Below are 19380 nucleotides of genomic sequence, written 5' to 3'. Positions count from 1 at the left end.
ACCGCGGCCGCTCGCCCCGCAGAGGCGGCGGGGGAGCAGGGCAGGGCACGGCGCGCCCGCAGGACCGGGCGGCAGCCGCCGCGCTGCGGGGCCGCGCTGCCTCGCCGTTGGCTCCGAGGTCGCGCAGGGTGAGGCACCGTTCGCAGCGGGTGCGGGGGGAGGCACCGGCGATCCCGCGGCACCGCGGGGCTCGGCCCTTCCCGGGGCGGGGGCTGCGGGGGGAGCCCGGCCGGGTCCCCGCCGGCGCCGCGCCCTCCCCCGCGCTCCTGCCCGCCTCCCCTCCCCTTCCTCCCGCCGTCCCCTCCCCCGGCTCCGCAGCGCCGGGCAGAGCGGAGCCGCCGCGCCGCGCTCGCTGGGGGCGCGCGGGGCTTTTGTTCGCCGGCGGCAGGTGAGGGCCGGGCCGCGCGGAGCCCCGGGCCGGGCGGGGGGCGGCGGGGCCGGAGGGACGCGATCCCGGCGGGGCGGGCGAACAAAGCGGCGCGCAAGATGGAGCCAGGAGAGCGGGGCTGCGCCCACCGCCCCTCCGCGCATCCCTCCGCACGGGCGGCCCCGGGAGGCGCGGACCGGGAGCCGCCGCTCGGTGGGCCCGGGGCGGGCGGCGGAGCGGAGCAGGGCGTGGGGCTGGAGGCGGCGGGAGCGGGGCGGGGATGATGCCGTAAAACGCTTTCCCCTTCTCTTCTGTCAGCGTTCGGGAGGACTCCCATCTGCGCTCGAGGAAGGTTCCTTCTCCCTCTTCCCCATCCCTCATCCCTCCTGAGCGAGGCAGCCCACCCAGAGGGCTCTAATAGCAGCCCTGTGTCTGCGTGAAGTTGCTGACATGACTGCCGCTGGGTCCCCGTGCGCCGGTAGCAGCGCGGAGCCGGGTTTAAAGGGGAATTGTGCTGCAGACAATGCACAGCAGCAGCAGCTGGAGCAGCCCTGGGGACCCGAGCTCCGGTTCTGACATTGCTGCACACAGAGCCCCAGCCGCAATGACAGCAGCTGCCTGGGGCGGCTGCAGGCAGCAGGCAGGAGCATGAAGTAGAGATCACTGCAGTGCTCAAGATGAACTCCTCTTTGGTTGGCAACCAGAGCGGCCGGCCATTCTGTCTCCTGGCCATTAGCTATTTGGAGACCATCAATTTTTGCCTTCTGGAAGTGGTTATTATTGTGTTCCTCATGGTGCTGATTATTTCGGGCAACATTATTGTGATATTTGTCTTTCACTGTGCACCTCTGCTGAACCACCACACCACCAGTTACTTCATCCAGACTATGGCGTATGCTGACCTCCTGGTGGGCGTGAGCTGTCTGGTGCCTTCTTTGTCTCTGCTGCACTATCCGGTTGTTTTAAGCGAGTCTTTGGTGTGCCAAATCTTTGGTTACGTGGTGTCGGTGCTGAAGAGCGTCTCCATGGCTTCTTTGGCATGCATCAGTATTGACAGGTACATCGCCATCACCAAGCCGCTGACCTACAACACGCTGGTCACCCCGTGGAGGCTGCGGATCTGCATCCTGGTAATTTGGCTGTACTCCTGCCTGGTCTTCTTACCCTCCTTTCACTGGGGAAAGCCTGGATACCACGGGGACGTGTTTCAGTGGTGTGCCAATTCCTGGAACACCGATCCCTATTTCACTCTCTTCATCGTGGTGATGCTGTACGCCCCGGCAGCCTTCATTGTCTGCTTCACGTACTTCAACATCTTCCGCATCTGCCAGCAGCACACCAAGGAGATCAACGAGAGGCGGGTGCGCTTCAGCTCTCAGGACGGGGAGGCAGGGGAGGCACAGCCCTGCCCGGACAAGCGCTATGCCATGGTTCTTTTCCGTATCACCAGTGTCTTCTACATCCTCTGGTTGCCCTACATCATCTATTTTCTGCTGGAGAGCTCCAATGTCTATAGTAACCGTGTTGCATCCTTCTTGACCACGTGGCTTGCCATTAGCAACAGTTTCTGCAACTGTGTCATTTACAGTCTCTCCAACAGTGTCTTTCAGAAGGGGCTGAAGCGTCTCTCAGGGGCGATTTGTGCCTCTTGTGCTAGACAGAGGGTAGCCAAGGACTCCTCTACCTCTAGGAGCAAAAGATCTTCCAATGGTTGTCATGTCTAAGACATCTGTCAGCTCGACTGGGAAGTGCAGGGACAACTCCGTAATTTGCAAAAAAAGTTAAATACGATTTTATCGTGTCCAGGTTTGCAAAAAGGTTTCTGAGAAATGCTGCTGACGTAGAAGAATCAGGAGCAAATATCGTTGTGGTTTCACTTTAAAAAATTTATTGCTGTGGAGGCGGCTGTGGAGTTTCACCTCCATATTCATTTTTAAGAATAAAGCTGTATCTTGACACTTACCTCTCCAGCTGGTGTGACTGAATGGAGTGGGTGTCTGAGAGCTTCAGCAAAATGTAGTCTTTCTTACAGTTCTGCTAGGTTCTTTCGAGATTCGTGCTTCACATGTAAATGATAGATCTGAAGTGGAAATGTCACGGTATGTGGTGTATTACAGGGATTTTTTTAATATATGCCAAAGTATATTGACAAAATTTTCCAGCGTTGTAACAGAAGGGGCCAAACCATTTGTTCATCAGTGCTACCCAGGTAGGACTCAGAACTTGTAGTGGTGAACCATGTGAGCGTTTTGGCACGAGCGTGGCATGGAGCTGTGAGTGCAGCGCCCCGGTCCCTGTCCCGTTCCTCTGGTTGGCTGCATGTGTGCAATCAGAGTACAGCATCTGCCTTCTAGTTGTCGTCAAGTGAGAAAAACTTGAATCAGACCACATCTAGCAGTTAAATAAAACGTGTTTTGATAAGCTAAGAGAAAAATACTTGTCATTTTATGATACCAGAATTGTGGCAGCCTCTTGAGAATGGTGCCAACATGTGAAAATTATTCTCCAAACAGTGGAGAAATGCCACATTTTTGTATGGAAATTTTCTCAAGAACAGCTTTAAAAATAACGTTCTCTTCCCCTCCCTCACCCCCCCCATTTTCTTTAATCTAAATTCTTTTGATATTTTACATACTGGAACTTAGGGGGAAAGGAAAGAAAACAATTGTCTTCTAAACAGCTAAGGGAACTATGCTGTAAATTTAACTGTAGTATTTGAGTTATTCATAAGCGCACAGAGCTAAATCAGAGACATTTTTCTTTAGGCTTCCAGGGATTAAAGATGGTTCGAATATAGCAGGAGCTAAATCCTGTTGGCAAACACATATTTAACTGGTCAAACAATGTACAGTGTCTGAGAAGCAAAGTTTCGTTGACCGCAACTTTTCTCAGGCTCGCTTAAACGAAGCGGTTTTGAGAATGGTAACGCTGTTAGGAATTCAGCATAGCCCTCGGATTGAGTGGTTTTTCAGAAGAATGTCTTTTCACTGGTGTCATATTGGATTATGAAAGCGTTTGTGAACCACATCCTATAACAGCGCGCTACATCTGCACTGTCCCTCGTAGCCCTGGGCTCGGTGCTGGCTGTCCTGCGGGCACAGCCCCGGCCTGGTGCTGGCCGTGCCCCCCACTGCCTCGTGCCCCCGGTCTGTGTGTTCGGTGCTGAGACTTTGGGGAATTTTTTGAGCCACTGTACTAAAGTCACAGTTGGTTTACACTTGTTGTATTGGGAAAGGAGAAAAAAGGTTAGTTTCAGAAGAGTGTTTTAGAACTGGGGCTCTCTTGGCCAAAGGAAAGACTGCATATTTGTTTTCAGGTCTGCTGCTGTCACTGACCAAAATGATCTCTTTTTTTAGTGGCCCTGCAAGGACACATGTTCCCTCCTCTGTGATGTGCTGGGAGCCCCAGTCCCTGGTCTCCAGTGGTTTGCCCTGGGACAAAGCCATGTCATAATCAGCTTTCAGAGTGTTTGATCCATAGTCCAAGCCAGATGAGCTTCCTCCTTAGTTCATTTGCAAGTTTAAGGCCATCTAAATCCTGATGCCCTCACAACGTTGCTTGTTGTCTTCCACGTTAAGACGTTGTCTAGGTCAAGGGCTTACACTGTCATCTTTGCACAGGCCCCGTGGAGGTGATGTGCTGTGCTGAGCTCTGGCAGTCTGAAGTTTGGTTAGAGACACCTGGCTGTGGCAGGCAGCCTTGGTGGGGGAGCAGAGCATAGCAGTGTAGTGAGTCATTTATAAATGTGTAAGCTCACAGCTGGCTAATTGTTCTCCGGTGTTTTGTAGGTATCATGGCACGGGTGGGCTTTAGGGAGCAGTTAAGGGCTTTAGTCACTAATATCAAAGCATTTCTATGTGATATTTTTGGAACAGCCACTCAGGTAAACTCCCAGTAGTTTTTCTCTGACTCTTCACTGTAGCTAACGTTTCCATGTCTTTCAGGTCATGCAACCTAGCGTTCAAATAGCATTCGATTAAATTTAATAGAAGAAAAAAGTCTGCCAGGGCCTAAAACCCTAAATGTGGTCATTTCAGGTGACAGCTGGAGGACAAATGGGTTTTTTTCTTCCAAATCTTGTGGCATGAATAAAAGGTTTAGGTAGGAGTATTCATTGCTAGTTCTTGAGAATATTTAAGTTTAACATAAATTATAAGGGCTTAATGGTGGCTCGGAGATTTAACTTGCACTGAAACAGTTGCTGCTTGAGGTGTAAGACGAGTTGTACTCAGTGTAGTGGTTGGAACAGAGTTAGACAGATATTTGCAGCCATTGTTTGATTGCAGTGCTTCTAACAGCTCGGCTTTCATTCACTCACGCTCATCTCAAAGTCTTCATCAGCTCAGGTGATTTCCATGAGAGGTGAAAGTCTCTTCTGGGACAAGAAGGGTGAACTGCAGCCCGCTGAAGCGTTCAGGTTCCATCCAACATTTTCAGGCATTTTCAAAGTATGGCATCAGCTGCCTGGTTCATTAGCAGTCAAACATTTCTAGTTCTGTCTCTGTTAATTTATCTGGTTTGAATTTTCAGTTACTTTTTCCCTGTCAGTTTAAGGTTGGTCAAGGCATGCAGCTGAATAGGTGGTTTGAACAGACTGCGTTTAACTCCACTGTTCTTCAGTGAAACTGCATGGAGGTGAATCTTGGTCCCTGTGCCAACTGTGCAAGAAATAATTTTGGTTAGTATTACGTTGTTTGCTCAGCGGTCCGTTTAACATCCTTCCTCATGTAGTTAACGTGAGGCACAGTAGTCCTTTTCATCACAGTATGTGCTATGAATTGTTAGGCAGCATGCTTGGATCGCTTTCATCATCATACATATGAAACTAATCCTTTCTTGGCTATATCTGCACCTGAGCATGGTAATATTAGAAATAGGTGTCAAGAGTGTTGTGTATATGAACACCACAGTGGAGACAATACAGAAATCAAATTATGTCTTCATAAAAATGATGTGCTGTGGTATAGTTAATGAACTAATTTTGAAATTCCATCTTAGGCAGTACATTTATTTTTTATTAGAGTTATCTGCCTCTCTTTCAAGTTAAGCTGCTGCAAGGTCCAATTTACAGGGTGGAATTCAGTAGGGCTTTTTTTAATACCACAGGATAAGATTTCAATGTGCACAACTTCTCAGAATGTGATTATTTGCTTCGTTGAGTGCTCCTCATTAAACAGCACAGTCATACTGGAAGTTTGGGCTGTGGTGGCATTGCTGTTTCCCATGTAAACTGGGAGAAAATCTGTGAATTATCATTTTAATAATTTTTAATCGAGTGGCAGTATTTTTTAACATGGCAGTTATCTCTTGTGTGAAGCAAAAGTTTTGTTGTCATCTACTGTTTGTTTTTTATTAAATGTTACTGCTTTCTGTGGGCTTCATTTGCCATTAGAGGGGGTGTACTTGTATTTTAAGCTTTCTACCACTCAGAAATTCATCTCTTAGTTGGAATTCTGATGTGGCTCTGAGTCAGTACCGAAGGACAGTTGTGAGTATTTGTTGTAAATCTTCTGCAGGAAGAGAGTGGGACAAAGATCTGAGGCACAGGGGATTCAGGAACAGCGCACGGCTGCAAGAAGGGTCTTTCTCAGAGCAGAAACTTGAATGAGAATTCCCAGATTTTAGCCCTGTGGTGCATCTCTGAGGCACTGCTCCATTCCCCTTTGCATAATGGCTTTTCATAAGCCCTAAATTTCAGTAGTTTATCTGTTCTGAAAAAGACACTTTCGAATGATGTATGTTATGTGAAATGCAAATATTCAGTATGAAAAATTGATGAGCAGCTTTTTGATGTTTGTTGTGTTGTTAACAGCTGCACCAAACCTTTGTGAGCCAGGAAGGCGAACTTTTCATTCTGCTCCTATTCCACATCTGAATTTGAAGTTGGTTAAACTTATGCCCCTAACTAAGGTTGGACTTTAGAAAGTATTCTTAGGAACTAACATGTGAGTGTGGGAGCCAGCTTTCAGACGTGACACAAATGGCCCATTTGATTTTTTTCCAATGACTTCATTTCATCTGTTACAGTTATAATTCTGTATGAGAAGCTGGAAGTTTTGAAGGTGTTATTTAATTGTTGTTTAAACACATCTTTAGTACTGCATACTTGAAGCATCTGCTAAAACATTTGCCTGACCTGGTCCTTATGTTGTTCTTAAGGTTAAAAACTCTTTCCTTCCCATTTCCCACTTTGCAGAATGCAGTGGCACATCCTTTCAGTGATTCCATTCAAAATAAACTTGAACTTTACCTTCACCACCAATTCTATCTGAAGCTGAAAAAGCAAATTTGTAGCTGATGCGAGAGGTGTAAAGCCTCCACAGTTTTTGTCTGACAGTGGGGGAAGGAATGGATGCTTTGCAAACCGTGGGACTGTTGTGCTGAGGCTCCCAGGAAGGCAGAAACTGCAGTGCAGTGGAGGAGGCCCAGGCTGGGTCCATTGGTTCTCCCCAGAAAAACAGTGCATCCTCCCTGTTCTGTAACCCATGTCTGTTCCGTGCTCATCTCTTTCCACTCTGTCCAGTCCCTCCTTTAGGATGATCAGAGAGTTCCCTATCATGGGAACAATCTGTTTTGCCCTAGGACTGTGCTGACTTGAGGTTGGCATCTTAAAGCTTCGAGGCTGTCATTTCCCTTACTGTCTATGCTTTGCAGTCACTACTTTGAAAGATGTTTTCTGCATAGAAGCAAAAGCAAGCTGAAGTTATATGCATAAAAAGCTTTTGGAAGAGGAAAGCTTTTGAAAATTAAAACGTAGTATACGTAAAAGCAGGTCATTATGTTTAGAGACAGAAACCGAAAGTTGCTGCCAGCGGAAACAAACAGAAGAAACCTGTGGGACAGCGCTGTGTGTGCACTTCTGGTATGATGTAAGCTGCAGTTGTGTCAACACAATGGAGTATTTATTTGGTCCACATCGTTTATAACCCATTGTTGTAAAGATGGAGTTAACCTTCTTTGCTGTGCCGCAGCGCTCGGGTCCTGCCCAGGCTGGGAGCAGGGGTTCTCCTGCCTACTGCCACTTGGCTGCAGTGGGACAGCATGGGTGCGACGGGGCGGCCGATCCCCGGTGTGGTACAGGCTGCACAGCCAGCTTTCTGCCTCCCTCCTGTGACGTGTGGTCCTCTGGGTGTAAAATTCTGTTAGGCAGAGAGCTATACTGGTGGTTCTCTGCTCCTTACTGCCTTCTGCTGCTCTGCAGTTCTTGCTCCCATCGCTGTGTCAGACAAGGCACCGTCTGTCTGCTCTGGGTGTGCGTAGTGGTTGGTGCAAGGAAGTGTTTGTGGCTTTCACCTGTAAAATGTTTGCATCTCTTGAGCTCTGGCACTTAGTGAAAATGTTAACGTAACCTTTATGTTCTTGCATCCTGACCCAGGCTGTTTATGTACAACCTACGTGTGCTTGGACAGTCTACCCAGTCAGAGCTGGTTCTCCACCTTGTGAATTTGCAGTTAATGAAACCAAGTGACAGGAGTGGTCCCCAACCACGCGTTGGCCTGGAGGCACTGGGGCAGCTCTGAGCAGGTCCCAGCAGCACAGCCCTGCTGCAGCGGGCTCTGCATGCTGGTACGATGAGGATGGTAGTTCTGGAATTGAAGCCTTGACTTCTTGGACGTTACTGGAGACCCTTTGGTTCAAAAGTTACACAGTTCAAGCAGCCCCTCCTAAAGATGAACTCAGTGAGTCTTGCTGTGCATGTGTGTCATCCTTCACTGTTAGGGAGCTCACGTGAGACGAGCAATCAAATGCTTGATCACAAAAAGTCATTCCTTTATTGTAAATTGGAAAAAAGTTCTCCTGGGATTTCAACTGTAACTGAATCCTTGAAAATCAGTAATTAGATTAGTAAAGGGTGACGTTCTAATGTGCTGGCAGGAGTACCGAGGGATTTGTCAGGGGAAGTACAGCCAGACTTCGCACTGAAACGGCTTAGGTATATTTATAGTGCTATTGATAGTTGTGTGTGTGTGAAAAGTTTGGACAATTTTAATATAACGTAAGGCTTTGAGCTTTAGCTGACTGAAGTTGCTTGTTTTATGAAGTTACATTAGTACAACACTGTGAAATATTTTTAAATATTAGCATTACTGGGTATTAAGAGTGTTTCATAAAAACATTTTCTGTAGATGGTGTCAAAGGAATTGATGTTTAGCGTACAAAGAGATAAATCCCTGAGGGCCGAAGGGTGCTTGGTGTGTTCCTGAGCAGCTCTGGTTTGGGGGATTCCATATTTCTTGAGGATAAATTGTTGTGATTAAAACCTACTGAAAATGGTGGTGAGGTTATTCCTTCGGTCGCAGGAAGCAGTGCTCCCTCCAGCCGTGCTTCAGAACCGCCTGAAGGGATTTCACATCACGCGTGGTGTCGTCGCAGAATGACATCCCTGGAGGTGCTGTACAGCACAGAGTTTTGCAAGTTGCTATGCTGATAAATTTCTCTCCATATATAACCTCTGAAATCAAGTTTCTATTGTAATTCTAGCATGTTAACACTAGATTCAATTTTGTATTCCTTTAATGAATGCAACAGGATGGAAATGAGTTTGCGATTGCTAATGATGAGCTTTCTTACTGTTCTTAATACTCGTGGGTATGTCTTTTCTTCAGGGAGTTCTGAATTGTATTAGTACCTTTTAAAATTGTTTTTCTTTTTCCACGTGCTGTTTACAATTAAACTGCAAGCATGGGAGGCTATGCATGCGTGTGCTTTTAGGTTGCTTTGCTGAACAAAATACAGTGGAGCAATATTCCTTTAAAGGATGCTCTCTTGTCCACACGTTCCACCCGTGCCTGCTCCTCCAGGCACGGGGACAGCAGAAGCCACTGCTCAGATTGTTTCAGCGTGTTCTGACTGAGGGTTGCTGTGAGGAATCGTATGGGGAGACAGTCCAGCTCTGCACACGAGCAGTGCCACGGCTGGTGCTTTCCTCCTGAGTGTCCGTGGAAAGGCCGAGAATATACAAAGTCACACATAGGAATGCGTGCGTGTGTTTGTAAAGACTTTGTGCACCTTTAAATGCTGGAAGCTGTTTTGTATTAAAAGGAGGTGTGAGTGTGAAACCCCTGCTCCGAAGGACTGCGGGAAACAGATCCACCCAAGCAGATTAGAAAAGCAAACAGGTGAATGTGGGCCGGGCCGGCAGGCTCAGTACCGCTGTGGTTGTGATGCAGTGCTGAGTGTGAAGGTGTCGGCCCCTCAGCGCTCCTCATCTCTGCCTGGATTTGTTCTGCTGGTACCCAGGGAAGGGCGAGGAGGTGAAGATGGGCGTTGGGAGGTTCAGGACAGCTGAGGAGCAGTCTTCATTGTGGCTCCGAAAATAAGTATTTTGTGCCAACTCAGAATTATTGTTAAAATATGGGGGAGAGGGACGCTTCTCCCTGCCGTTCTCATAGACATTTCTCTAGCTGATTTTTTGGCTAAGGGTGATAATAGGAAAAAGTACAGTTGAGCCAAAACCTACAAGAGTTACTGATTTGAAATAACTCACATATTTTTAAATATTAAGTGAACTACGTTAAACTGAACTATGTAAATACCTGATGCTAAACCTTTGCATAATTGTTTCCAAGAGGTATTTTTTGCTATGAGGTATTAAAACCCGAAGAAATGCATTATTCCCTTTGAGATGATCTGTACTCTGGCTGTCACACATCCCTCGGCTTGTTTCCTCTTTGCTGTAGATGTACATACATACGGATATACGTATGTATTTTTTAAAACAGGTGGTTTAATGTGGTAGAGTTGTACGGTCACGCAGTTTAGGGCTTTGTAAAATATGTAATTTTAAGAATGTCAGTGTGGTTCTTAGCGACTTTTATAAACACTTTTCTGAATCTGTCAGCACTTCCCATCCTAAGAGAACCTGCACACATTTCAGTGATTGTTCCACTGGTTACATCTTTGTCTGCCATTTGTTTTGAATTGATGTAATCTTGATACTACTAAAATTTTAAGGGCTCTCGACGTGTTTCACGTAGCCTAGGATTGCCTGTTCGCCAAATGTATGGATCATGCATCAACAGTACTCAGTAGCCTTACTGTTTTGCCTAAAGCCTAGCTAATTTATTTGATATTCTCTCTTTAAAGAGAGGTCTTTGGAAGGGGCAGCATATTTTAGGATGCTCCTTCTCTTTAAAGGGAAACTCAGAATTGAATAGCAGTACTTGTTGATCAGTGATGTTATTGTAGCCAAAGGATGCATGGGTGGTTTACTAGGAAGTTTTTGCTTCAAGTTTCTTGATGAAATGTCGTGTTCTACAGAGCTGTGTGAAGAGTGTAGTTTTTTATTCTGAAATGCACTTGTACACTTTATTTGAAAGGTCTGAATGGATCATAAATACGTTTAAGAAATAAATGATACGTCACACATTTTCACGCCTTGTCTCAGATGACTTTTATGTAGCTGGGAGGTGGTAAAGGTGCGTTCATTTTGGAGCGGGTGGGTTTTTCCTCTTACCTGTATTGTTCTCAGTTGTCAGGTTTTAATGTAATCTCCGTGAGCAGGACAACCTTCCCTCCTGTGTTGTGTGTTTATCCTTTACCCGTACTTGATGTGGGGAGCTGAAGGCAAACTCCTCTCTATAATTTTCCTGTGGGAAACTTGAGCCCTAAAAGGAAATGAACACAGCTAAAGGGCTGGATATCACAAGGGATTCACTTTTATTTTTAGAATTGCTCTATATTGCCATATTTGGACTGAAAGTATGCTGTATCAGTGCACTATTGTATCAAATAGCAGGTGTTTCTCGAAACCATTCATTTGATTTCCACGAATACCACTCTTTATTTGTGAATGTTCTCAGTAAGTGCTTACTCCGGGTAATGCTTATATTCTCAGGGCAGCGTATCTCACGAGCAGCTAACAAGTCTGTTGCTTTGAAACATGGCTTTCATAGTGCTTCCTTAAGGTCTCAGTATTGGGTGTAATGCTGAGCACTGAAGTCCTCTCACACTGCTTTGGCACTGTGGGTAAAATTCAGCATCAATGCTACTTATCAAAAGTAACCTGCAAAGTAAATGAATTTGGTGACGTAGTGTCATACAAGCATTAAAAATAGCTACCAAGTGACCTTTCAGGATTTTGGAATGTATGTGAAGCATACAGATCTTATCAGAACACCCACAGTGTGTAACACTGTCCTTGTTGCTGTCTGGCAAAGTTTTGGACAGCTTTGGCTTTTTCTGCTCCTTGCAACTGCTGGAAGCTGTGAGCTGACTTGCTGCTGTCTCCAGTGCCTTGTCTGTGCCCTGCAGCAGCGCACCGCTGCCGATCAGATCCGGGTGAAGCGTGGAACACTGGCTGAGCAATGGGATCTCGAGACCTCTCTTCTCACACTAATTTCTGACCGTATGACAAAACCAGTGCAAAGTCAGTGGGACCTCCCTGAGTAACAGCAGTGTGAAAGTGGATTCCACGGTGACCAGAGAGAGAATTTTGCAGTTTGAGTTTTGTTTCCTTATGAGGAAGGTGTTTGAATTCAAATACGTGTCAGCCCTGTGTAGATGTACTCTCACCTCCAGCTCTTCCATGTCGTAAGTGTGGCTTAAGCTACAGAAAATGCTTCCAATATTGGACAGTCTCAATCTGAAGACATTGGTCAAGACTGCATCTGCATGCCAGGATTTGCACATCCTGGGATAGTGCTCCCAGGAAGGATCGTGAACATGCTAAACTTTGGAGAAAAGTACAAGGAAAATGTCCTCTAAGTGAATCTATCTTAGCAGATGGGAACCAGTATGTTTTATAGAAGGGCTGATAAAGTAGATGAGCTTTTATCTGCTAGGCTGCATCCTACTTTCCTTAATTACTCTTGTAGTTTCTTTTTGAATTAGCAGGAAAGGAAGTTTTTAGTAAAAGTCCACTAATATTTTAAAGTGGCCAACAAAAGGGAGGGAGAGGTATGCTCTTAGTCTGAGCATCCACATTTTCTTGCTTTCCTTTGGAGCAGTGAACTCATGTGAGAATTTTAATCTTTACTGCGCTGGCCTCAGTTCTCATGGCTGTTTTCCATTCTGTTTTCTTTATTACTTTCTTTTTCTTCCTGTCATTCTTAGCTTTCTATTTTTCAATCCCAGTTTGTGAAGGGTGTGGGTTCAGAAGGGTTTCCTTCAGTTCCCAGTCCCCTGAAAGCATGAGAAATTGCCCATTGAGCCAATTCTCACAGCAAGGTATAAAAATAGGAGTAAAGAAAAGGTTGCACAATGCTTGGATTGCAGCAGATTGTACTAATGGAGAGATTTCAAAGCCATGGTTTGAAAAGCATTTTTAAACCTTATCATTTCCTCTAATTTTTCTCTCACCGAGCTGTGTTTCAGCTGCAGGAACTAGCCTTACAGATTGCCTGAAGAGTTGTACTGAAACACAGAAGTCAAGTGCTGAACAAGTCACGCAAAGCCAGAGAGAGACCGCTGATGATTCTCTTTAGTCTTAATGACTGTGAAGTCTGTCCTTTAGGTTTCCAACCAGATGCTTTTGCTTCTGCTATTAAATAAGCAAATTAAAAGGCAAGTGGATTCAAGATTATTTTCTGTAATCTATGCCATTGCAGAAGAGTTCAGATAAAACTCTGGAAATCCTTTTGTTTGGTGCTACACATTGCTGTTGGCAGTGAACAGTACCTGCACTCTTGTACTTCACTGTTCTTCAGTCTTGCAACCTTTCAAAAAATTGGAAGTTATCAGGAAGACCTTATTCAAAAAAAAGCTCTCAGAACTCATTTCTGAGTGTTCTGGGCTCTCAGGTGAAGTCTAGGAAAAGTCCTCTTCGATAGTGGAAAAAAGGACTGTGATTGGCAAAGGAAATAAACGCAGACAGAGGGCTTTTGTTTCTGTGTTGCTACCAACATCCCAGCCTCTCCTTCCCATTTGGTGGCAGTCACAAACTTGTGGAGGGGTCTTCCTTACACGCTGCAGTTCCCTGAGCCCCACACACAGCCGTGCTGGTGCCAGCACTGCTCTGAGGGTCACCTCTGGATGGATCAAAACATCTCTCTGTCATGTTTAATGTTGGCTGAGACCTTAGGAGACCCCACTGTGGGAATGGCACCTGCTTGCTTTCCCCCTCTGAACGTATATTGTGTCCTGGATGGCACTTCAGGTGAAGCTGGACATTGTTCACAAGTACTTATGGTTTCACATGGTGTGCCTGACACAGACCTTTTCCATTCCCTGGAAACTTTTAGTCAGGAGACTTCTCCATGGGAGTAACGGGGTTCCTTCTCACCCATCCTGTGCAGTACTGACAGATCCCGTTAGAACTGGCTGTTTGAGGCCGGTCTCGCCCACTGATTTCAGGCAGATCATGTGCTATTGAAATTGGATTACTGTCAGGAGGAAAAGGCCTACATTTCCCATTTTACTGTATTGAATTATTATGCTTTGTCAAACTCTTTTAATCTCTACTAGGAGTTTTTGCTACTTTTTATGTAGGACTTGATGCAGACTCTCATGGTATTACTTCCAATTGTCTTCTCTGTCTGTTGTTCACTCTTAATGGTTTTTTTAATTGTATGCTATTTGTTATTGTGCAGCTTTCAAAGTACTTGGGACATCTGAAAATGATTGCATCTGAGAAGTGTAGAGAACAGTTCCATCTTCCTGATGCTGAGCTGCCCCACTCCTATAGGCAGCTGTCCCTGCGTTTTATTATGTTTTGCTGTATGTTGCTCTTATGCAATTTTCTACTGCTTATTGCCTAATTTTATGAAAGGGATGGAGAGTGGTTTCACTAGCTGAAGCATTTAGGAGAAGGAATGAAAGAATTTAGGATGGCAGTATACAGCTGCTTACAATTGTTTGTTACCCTCTGCAGTTTAAGATAAATGAGATGTGACTGGGCAGCGCTGCCTTCAGAAGACTGCAGGGGAAGGCTGCTGTCTGCATTGCAATGTCCTGGAATGCTTTTGTGTGTGTGTGTGTGTGTGTGTACATGTGCTTTTTCTGCCACTCAGTGACTGTTCCCAGATGTGCTTAGGTAACCAAATCTATCAAGATTGTGATCTGGAGCTGCCAGCCTGCAGGCAGTCTGTTCTGGTTGAGTAGACTGTATTTGTTAAATTTAGAGCAGTGCGCAGAACACAATGTCAGTCCCTTAACTCTCAGCCCTGGCATGCAGTAATTTATTCTCTTCTGACGTGTTTTAGTTTATATTACCTCAGTTTTTATTTTTACTTTTTCTAATAGGAGTCTCCACAAGACAGTGCTATCACCCGAGACATCAATCGAACCTTTCCTGCTCATGATTATTTTAAAGATACTGGAGGAGATGGTCAGGACTCCTTGTACAAAATATGCAAGGTATTCTTTACATTCTTATTCTGGTAACTTATATTTAAAATCATTAACAGATGTGTCTTTGTTACCTGAGATGAATGTGTAGAAAATACAGTTATTTCACTGTATCTTGGAGGCAGCCTTGGGCTCGTTCTTCATTGTAGTTGTTTGTCTGCAGCCATGAAGAAAGAATATGAAATCTTTTAGTGCTCTTTCTTTGTGTTAGTGGTGCTTCCTTTTTGCAAATGACCTCCTGACATCCCTGAAGCAGCTTTTTGGGGGTAAGAGCTCTCAGAGAAGTAGCTTAATAGACCCCAGCAGCCTTCCTGTATTACTGTAACCAACCACTGCCACTATATGTCACAATTTGGTTTTCATACAGGTTGTCCTCTTGTTTGAATTACACCAGTGGCACCAGTATACTTCATAAACATTTCATGGAGCTGTGTTCAGTGTAACATTTTGTTTTCTTTGTGCTTTTAGCTCAGATATGCTATAAAAAAATGGATTCCTTTTTTAGGCCTATTCTGTCTATGATGAAGAGATTGGTTACTGTCAAGGCCAATCGTTTCTTGCTGCTGTGCTTCTTCTACATGTAAGTGGTGGTTTTTTTTCTCCAGTTTGTTTTAAGCTTAAGAATAAATACTGCTCTGTGTGTCTGGGACAGACATGGTAACTCCTGAACTCGTGGGGTTGCAGGCTGCTTATCCACTTAAATGTTGGTCAATAATAATCTGTTTTTAGACAGAAGAGTAAATTGTTTAAAACTAACTGTAGTATTCATAACAACTCTTGTCTACAGTCAGTGTTCATTTCACTGTGTTTCTGTTTCAGGATCCCTTCCAATTGAAACTCTACAGGCTTGTATTCATGATCACTAGTAGATATGGAATTTGTGTATCAGACAACACTGTAAATGTTTCTGTTACAGGGTTTCAGGGTCAGATTTAAGCTTTTTAGAAGACCTTTCTATTGGAATCAGTCAGAAATGTGGTTGGTAATCACGTGTATACACAGAAGTAGTGTATTTGTGGCATTGATGGGATGTCACTTTCTTAGTGGGCCTCAGTGCTTTGAACATTATACTGCCTCTATTGGGGATCCTGTATTGCAAACATTTGTGCTTTTTGATTTTAGAGGTCACTGAAGGATAAAATAGTTTTTATTTTGTTAAGAATATTTTTTGAAACTTAATTCTTATTGGTAAACGTGACCTCAGCAGAGTAATATCCCTTAATTGCTTGAGTGTTCAGAAGTCAGGGAGATTTATGCTTACTGTAATTCAGAAGCAAAAATTCCAGATTCTCTCATGCTTTGGAAATATGAGAGGATTTGAAATCAGTACAAATTATTTTTAGACCTTTTTTAAAATAACGTCTGCTTTTTATCAGTGTGTGCACTGAGCAGGGGCAGTTGCAGCCGAGCAGTTCTGAAGCTCTGTAGTGTGCTGAGATTTCTTCTCCCCATCTGATCTTAGTGACTGTTGCTGCCAGTGAGAACTGGGTCTGAAGACATCTCTGTAGTTTTCAGTGGATGTCTGTTCTTCACGGTGTATTTCCATAATGTTGTGAAGTCAGTGGAGGATGCAGAACGTGACACAAACACAGATCTAATCAGAACAACCTTTTGGTTTGTTGTAGCTGTAATATGAAGCCCTCGATCACCAATTAGTTCTTTAGATCAAGAGGGGTACTGCTTCCTGATAGGAGAGCTGAGCACTTCTACTCAAACACGCATGCTTCCTGTTAGATATTTCACTGTCTTATGTCCATTTCTTGAATATCCATTGCATTAGAGAGACTTGTTGTGGACAGCAGATAGGGCATGATCCTAGAATTCTTTCTTTAACAGATAGGTATTGCCTGTGGAAATAAAGCAAGCAGTAAAAAGGCTGAATTTCTTTAAAGGTTTCTTTGAAATGAGCCTTTGGAGTACAGCTGCTCGGGAGGGCAGATATTGAAAAGTGCTATGGAAAAGGAGTCCTTCACTACCAGACTAGTGTGCCTCAGCAAAGTTTTCAGTTTTAGCAAACTCCATCTGCAGATTAATAATAGAATTCTTGAGGTGGGTGTTCTGGCCTTTACAGGAACAAGTGATTGGCCTCAAGTCAGACTTTACCATAGAAATATAGAAAGCTGAATTTTTGTGTTTGGGAGAAATGTCTAAACACTGACAAGCCATGATGAGTGTATCTTCAGTTTTTGGCAGGAAAGGGATATTGAACTTTCCCAAACCAGCGATGAGTTGTGATAAATTGAGTTTTTGTTAGCAATTACTGCTCTGTCTTATTCATGGCAGCTGAAAAATAAGCATGAAATGTAATTAATGTCATTTAAAATGGTAAATATATAGCTAAAAATAAGGGAAAGATCCTGTTTAACATCCTCTGGTGATACTGCATTTGTCTTCGTTACGTAGGTGACAGAATTAGGCTGTTGGGAATCTGTAGGATTCTGGCACGATGTGTAACAAGTATGACGAGAAGCTGCGTTGGTCTTGATGTCTGAAAGATGTATTTTTAGTTGGGTGACTGGGAAGTGCTTTATTTCACTGAATGTGAATGAAGTGCTGTTTCCAACACCAGATCTCATTTTCTGTGTCAGTACTCTTGGTTACTTTTGAGCTGGTTTGGAGTGGGTTAAAAAGTAGTAACAGTTTGGCCTTTCTGTAAGAGGCAGGAGACCGCAGTAAGGGCAGATGGAACTGGTAAGAAAGGTTTAAATGCTCTGTGATAAATATGCTTTCTTCTCACAGATGCCTGAAGAGCAAGCTTTCAGTGTTCTGGTCAAAATCATGTTTGATTATGGACTCAGGGAACTTTTCAAACAAAATTTTGAAGATTTGCACTGCAAGTTCTATCAGCTGGAGCGCCTCATGCAGGTAGGGGCTCAGACTTGTGTGATATGAATAGACTGGGGCCTGCAGTTCAAAACATTAGCAAAACAAGCTGTTTATCTTACACATGAATAGCGTTCGAAGCCTCTTAGCAAGGAGGAAGAGTGAGAACTATCCATACTGAAGGCTTTCTGAGAATAGAGTGTGCAGAGACCAGCCTGCCACTGCTGGCAGCACGCAGTGAGTTTGAGGGCCGTTGTGTCTGAACCCTTGGGGTGGCTCTGCTGCCAACTGCCCCACAGAAGCCTTGCGTGGCCTTGCAGGGTCAGCACAGCTGCTGCCTGTGTTTCTCACTAGGATGTGAACTTGGGAGTAGACTCATTGTGCATTTAATAGAGGGTTCTGAGCATCCATGCTGAGCCTTGAACATCCTTGGAAGGTTCTTCAACATGTCAGCTCCTGTTATACTTTCAACTATTCCTCCAAAATAGTGTAAATTAACTCTCTTTCTTTCTTCCTTTCTTTTTTCATTATTGTTATTAGGAATACATTCCTGATCTGTATAACCACTTTCTGGACATCAGCCTTGAGGCACACATGTACGCTTCCCAGTGGTTCCTCACGTTGTTCACGGCAAAATTCCCTCTCTACATGGTCTTCCATATTATTGACTTACTCTTATGTGAGGTATGTGTTAGAGCTGGAGACTTGCACTACTGGTAATAGCTTTTGACTGTTTCTCACTGTCTTGATTCATATCCCTGTTACTAGCTGTGCTTTCAGAGCTGGGCAAGCAGTGCTTATTTTTGTGTAGAAGTATTACATTTTCACAATGGAAAAGAGTTCTCAGCATTTTAAAGAAATGAATTAGGAGTATATATATGATTGTAATATCTTATTTCACAGAACGTGGATGTAATTCCATACAGTGCTCGTGGGATGTAAGCTGATTTACTAATCTGTGGATGAAAGATTCCAATTTTCTTCCGTTGTTAAATTGTATTAAACACCATAAAACTTTTTTTTTGTTTTAGAACGCAGTTGCAGCAATGCCATGACACAGAGTAGCTCAGCTGATTTCTGTGCTGGTGATCTCACGAGCCTGGGGCCCTTTTCCCAGGAGACTTGAAGTCTCTTTGTACTTCCCAGCATACATTTAGAAAGCAAAATTATTTACTTTGAGATTTGGACATACGCATGTTTAAAACTGCATATTTGGTAGTATGTTGGTAAATAGTAAATAAATCTGATTTGTAGCTCATTAACATGAATTAACAATTGATGTTGTGTACCAAAGCATCCTTGAGTTATGATTTACTTTTACTGACTGATTAACATATTCATGCATTCTCCACCAGATCTGTAATTGCTTATGTGGAATGAAACAGTTTGTCTAAATTTCGGGCACTGAAGGGTTTTAGCATTCGTAAATCTCCTGGTCACTTTTACCCTTTCTCTGTTATCATCTGCTGCTTACTTTGTCCATGTGCCAATGTAATCGAAGGCAGCAGATGGTATTTGGAAAATCAGTTATATTTGTTTAGAAACATATTTTAAATTCATAAGTAGTAAATGTGGACAATGTGAGACTGTGTCCTAAAGTGAGTTACCTGCTTTTTTGTTATAAGAATTATCCCAACTTTTGAGTTCCAGAAATTAATATATTCATGTATATATTTCAGCATTTGAATTCAGTGTTTTCAGAAGCTGCTATGTGCAGATTAAATCATCTTGAGCTGACCAACTGGTCCTTAAAAAATAAAGTGCAGCAGCACCTTCATCATTTTGGAGTCTTGAACTATTACAGTAGTAAAACCTGTGTTGAGATATTGGTTTGCTTTCAGTAATGGCAATCCAGTGAAGATACCTTCCTAATTGTTTGTAAAGTCATTCTCTGTCCCTCTGAT

The 19380-nt window shown here is 44.1% G+C and overlaps 2 protein-coding genes across 3 annotated transcripts in view; both read left to right on the top strand.

The window, feature by feature from the left end:
* RABGAP1 (RAB GTPase activating protein 1) overlaps positions 1-19380 on the top strand; it is a 58790-nt gene that overhangs the window by 28250 nt on the left and 11160 nt on the right. For both annotated transcript variants that reach the window (XM_065737271.1, XM_065737272.1), the window contains 4 exons: positions 14549-14662; positions 15159-15233; positions 17393-17518; positions 18017-18160. In XM_065737271.1, the coding sequence (XP_065593343.1) occupies positions 14549-14662; positions 15159-15233; positions 17393-17518; positions 18017-18160 (459 nt within the window). The remainder of the gene's footprint in view (positions 1-14548; positions 14663-15158; positions 15234-17392; positions 17519-18016; positions 18161-19380) is intronic.
* GPR21 (G protein-coupled receptor 21) lies at positions 762-2542 on the top strand. The gene has a single exon (XM_065737353.1). The coding sequence runs from the start codon at positions 1045-1047 to the stop codon at positions 2089-2091; it is 1047 nt and encodes a 348-aa protein (XP_065593425.1). The 5' UTR covers positions 762-1044; the 3' UTR covers positions 2092-2542.

Source organism: Cyrtonyx montezumae, unplaced genomic scaffold (assembly GCF_038088225.1).
Source record: "Cyrtonyx montezumae isolate F1298 unplaced genomic scaffold, pur_monq_1.0 scaffold_20, whole genome shotgun sequence".
Classification (NCBI taxonomy): Eukaryota; Metazoa; Chordata; class Aves; order Galliformes; family Odontophoridae; genus Cyrtonyx; species Cyrtonyx montezumae.
Note: the sequence above shows the minus strand (reverse complement) of the source record. Positions and strands in the feature narration are given on the sequence as shown.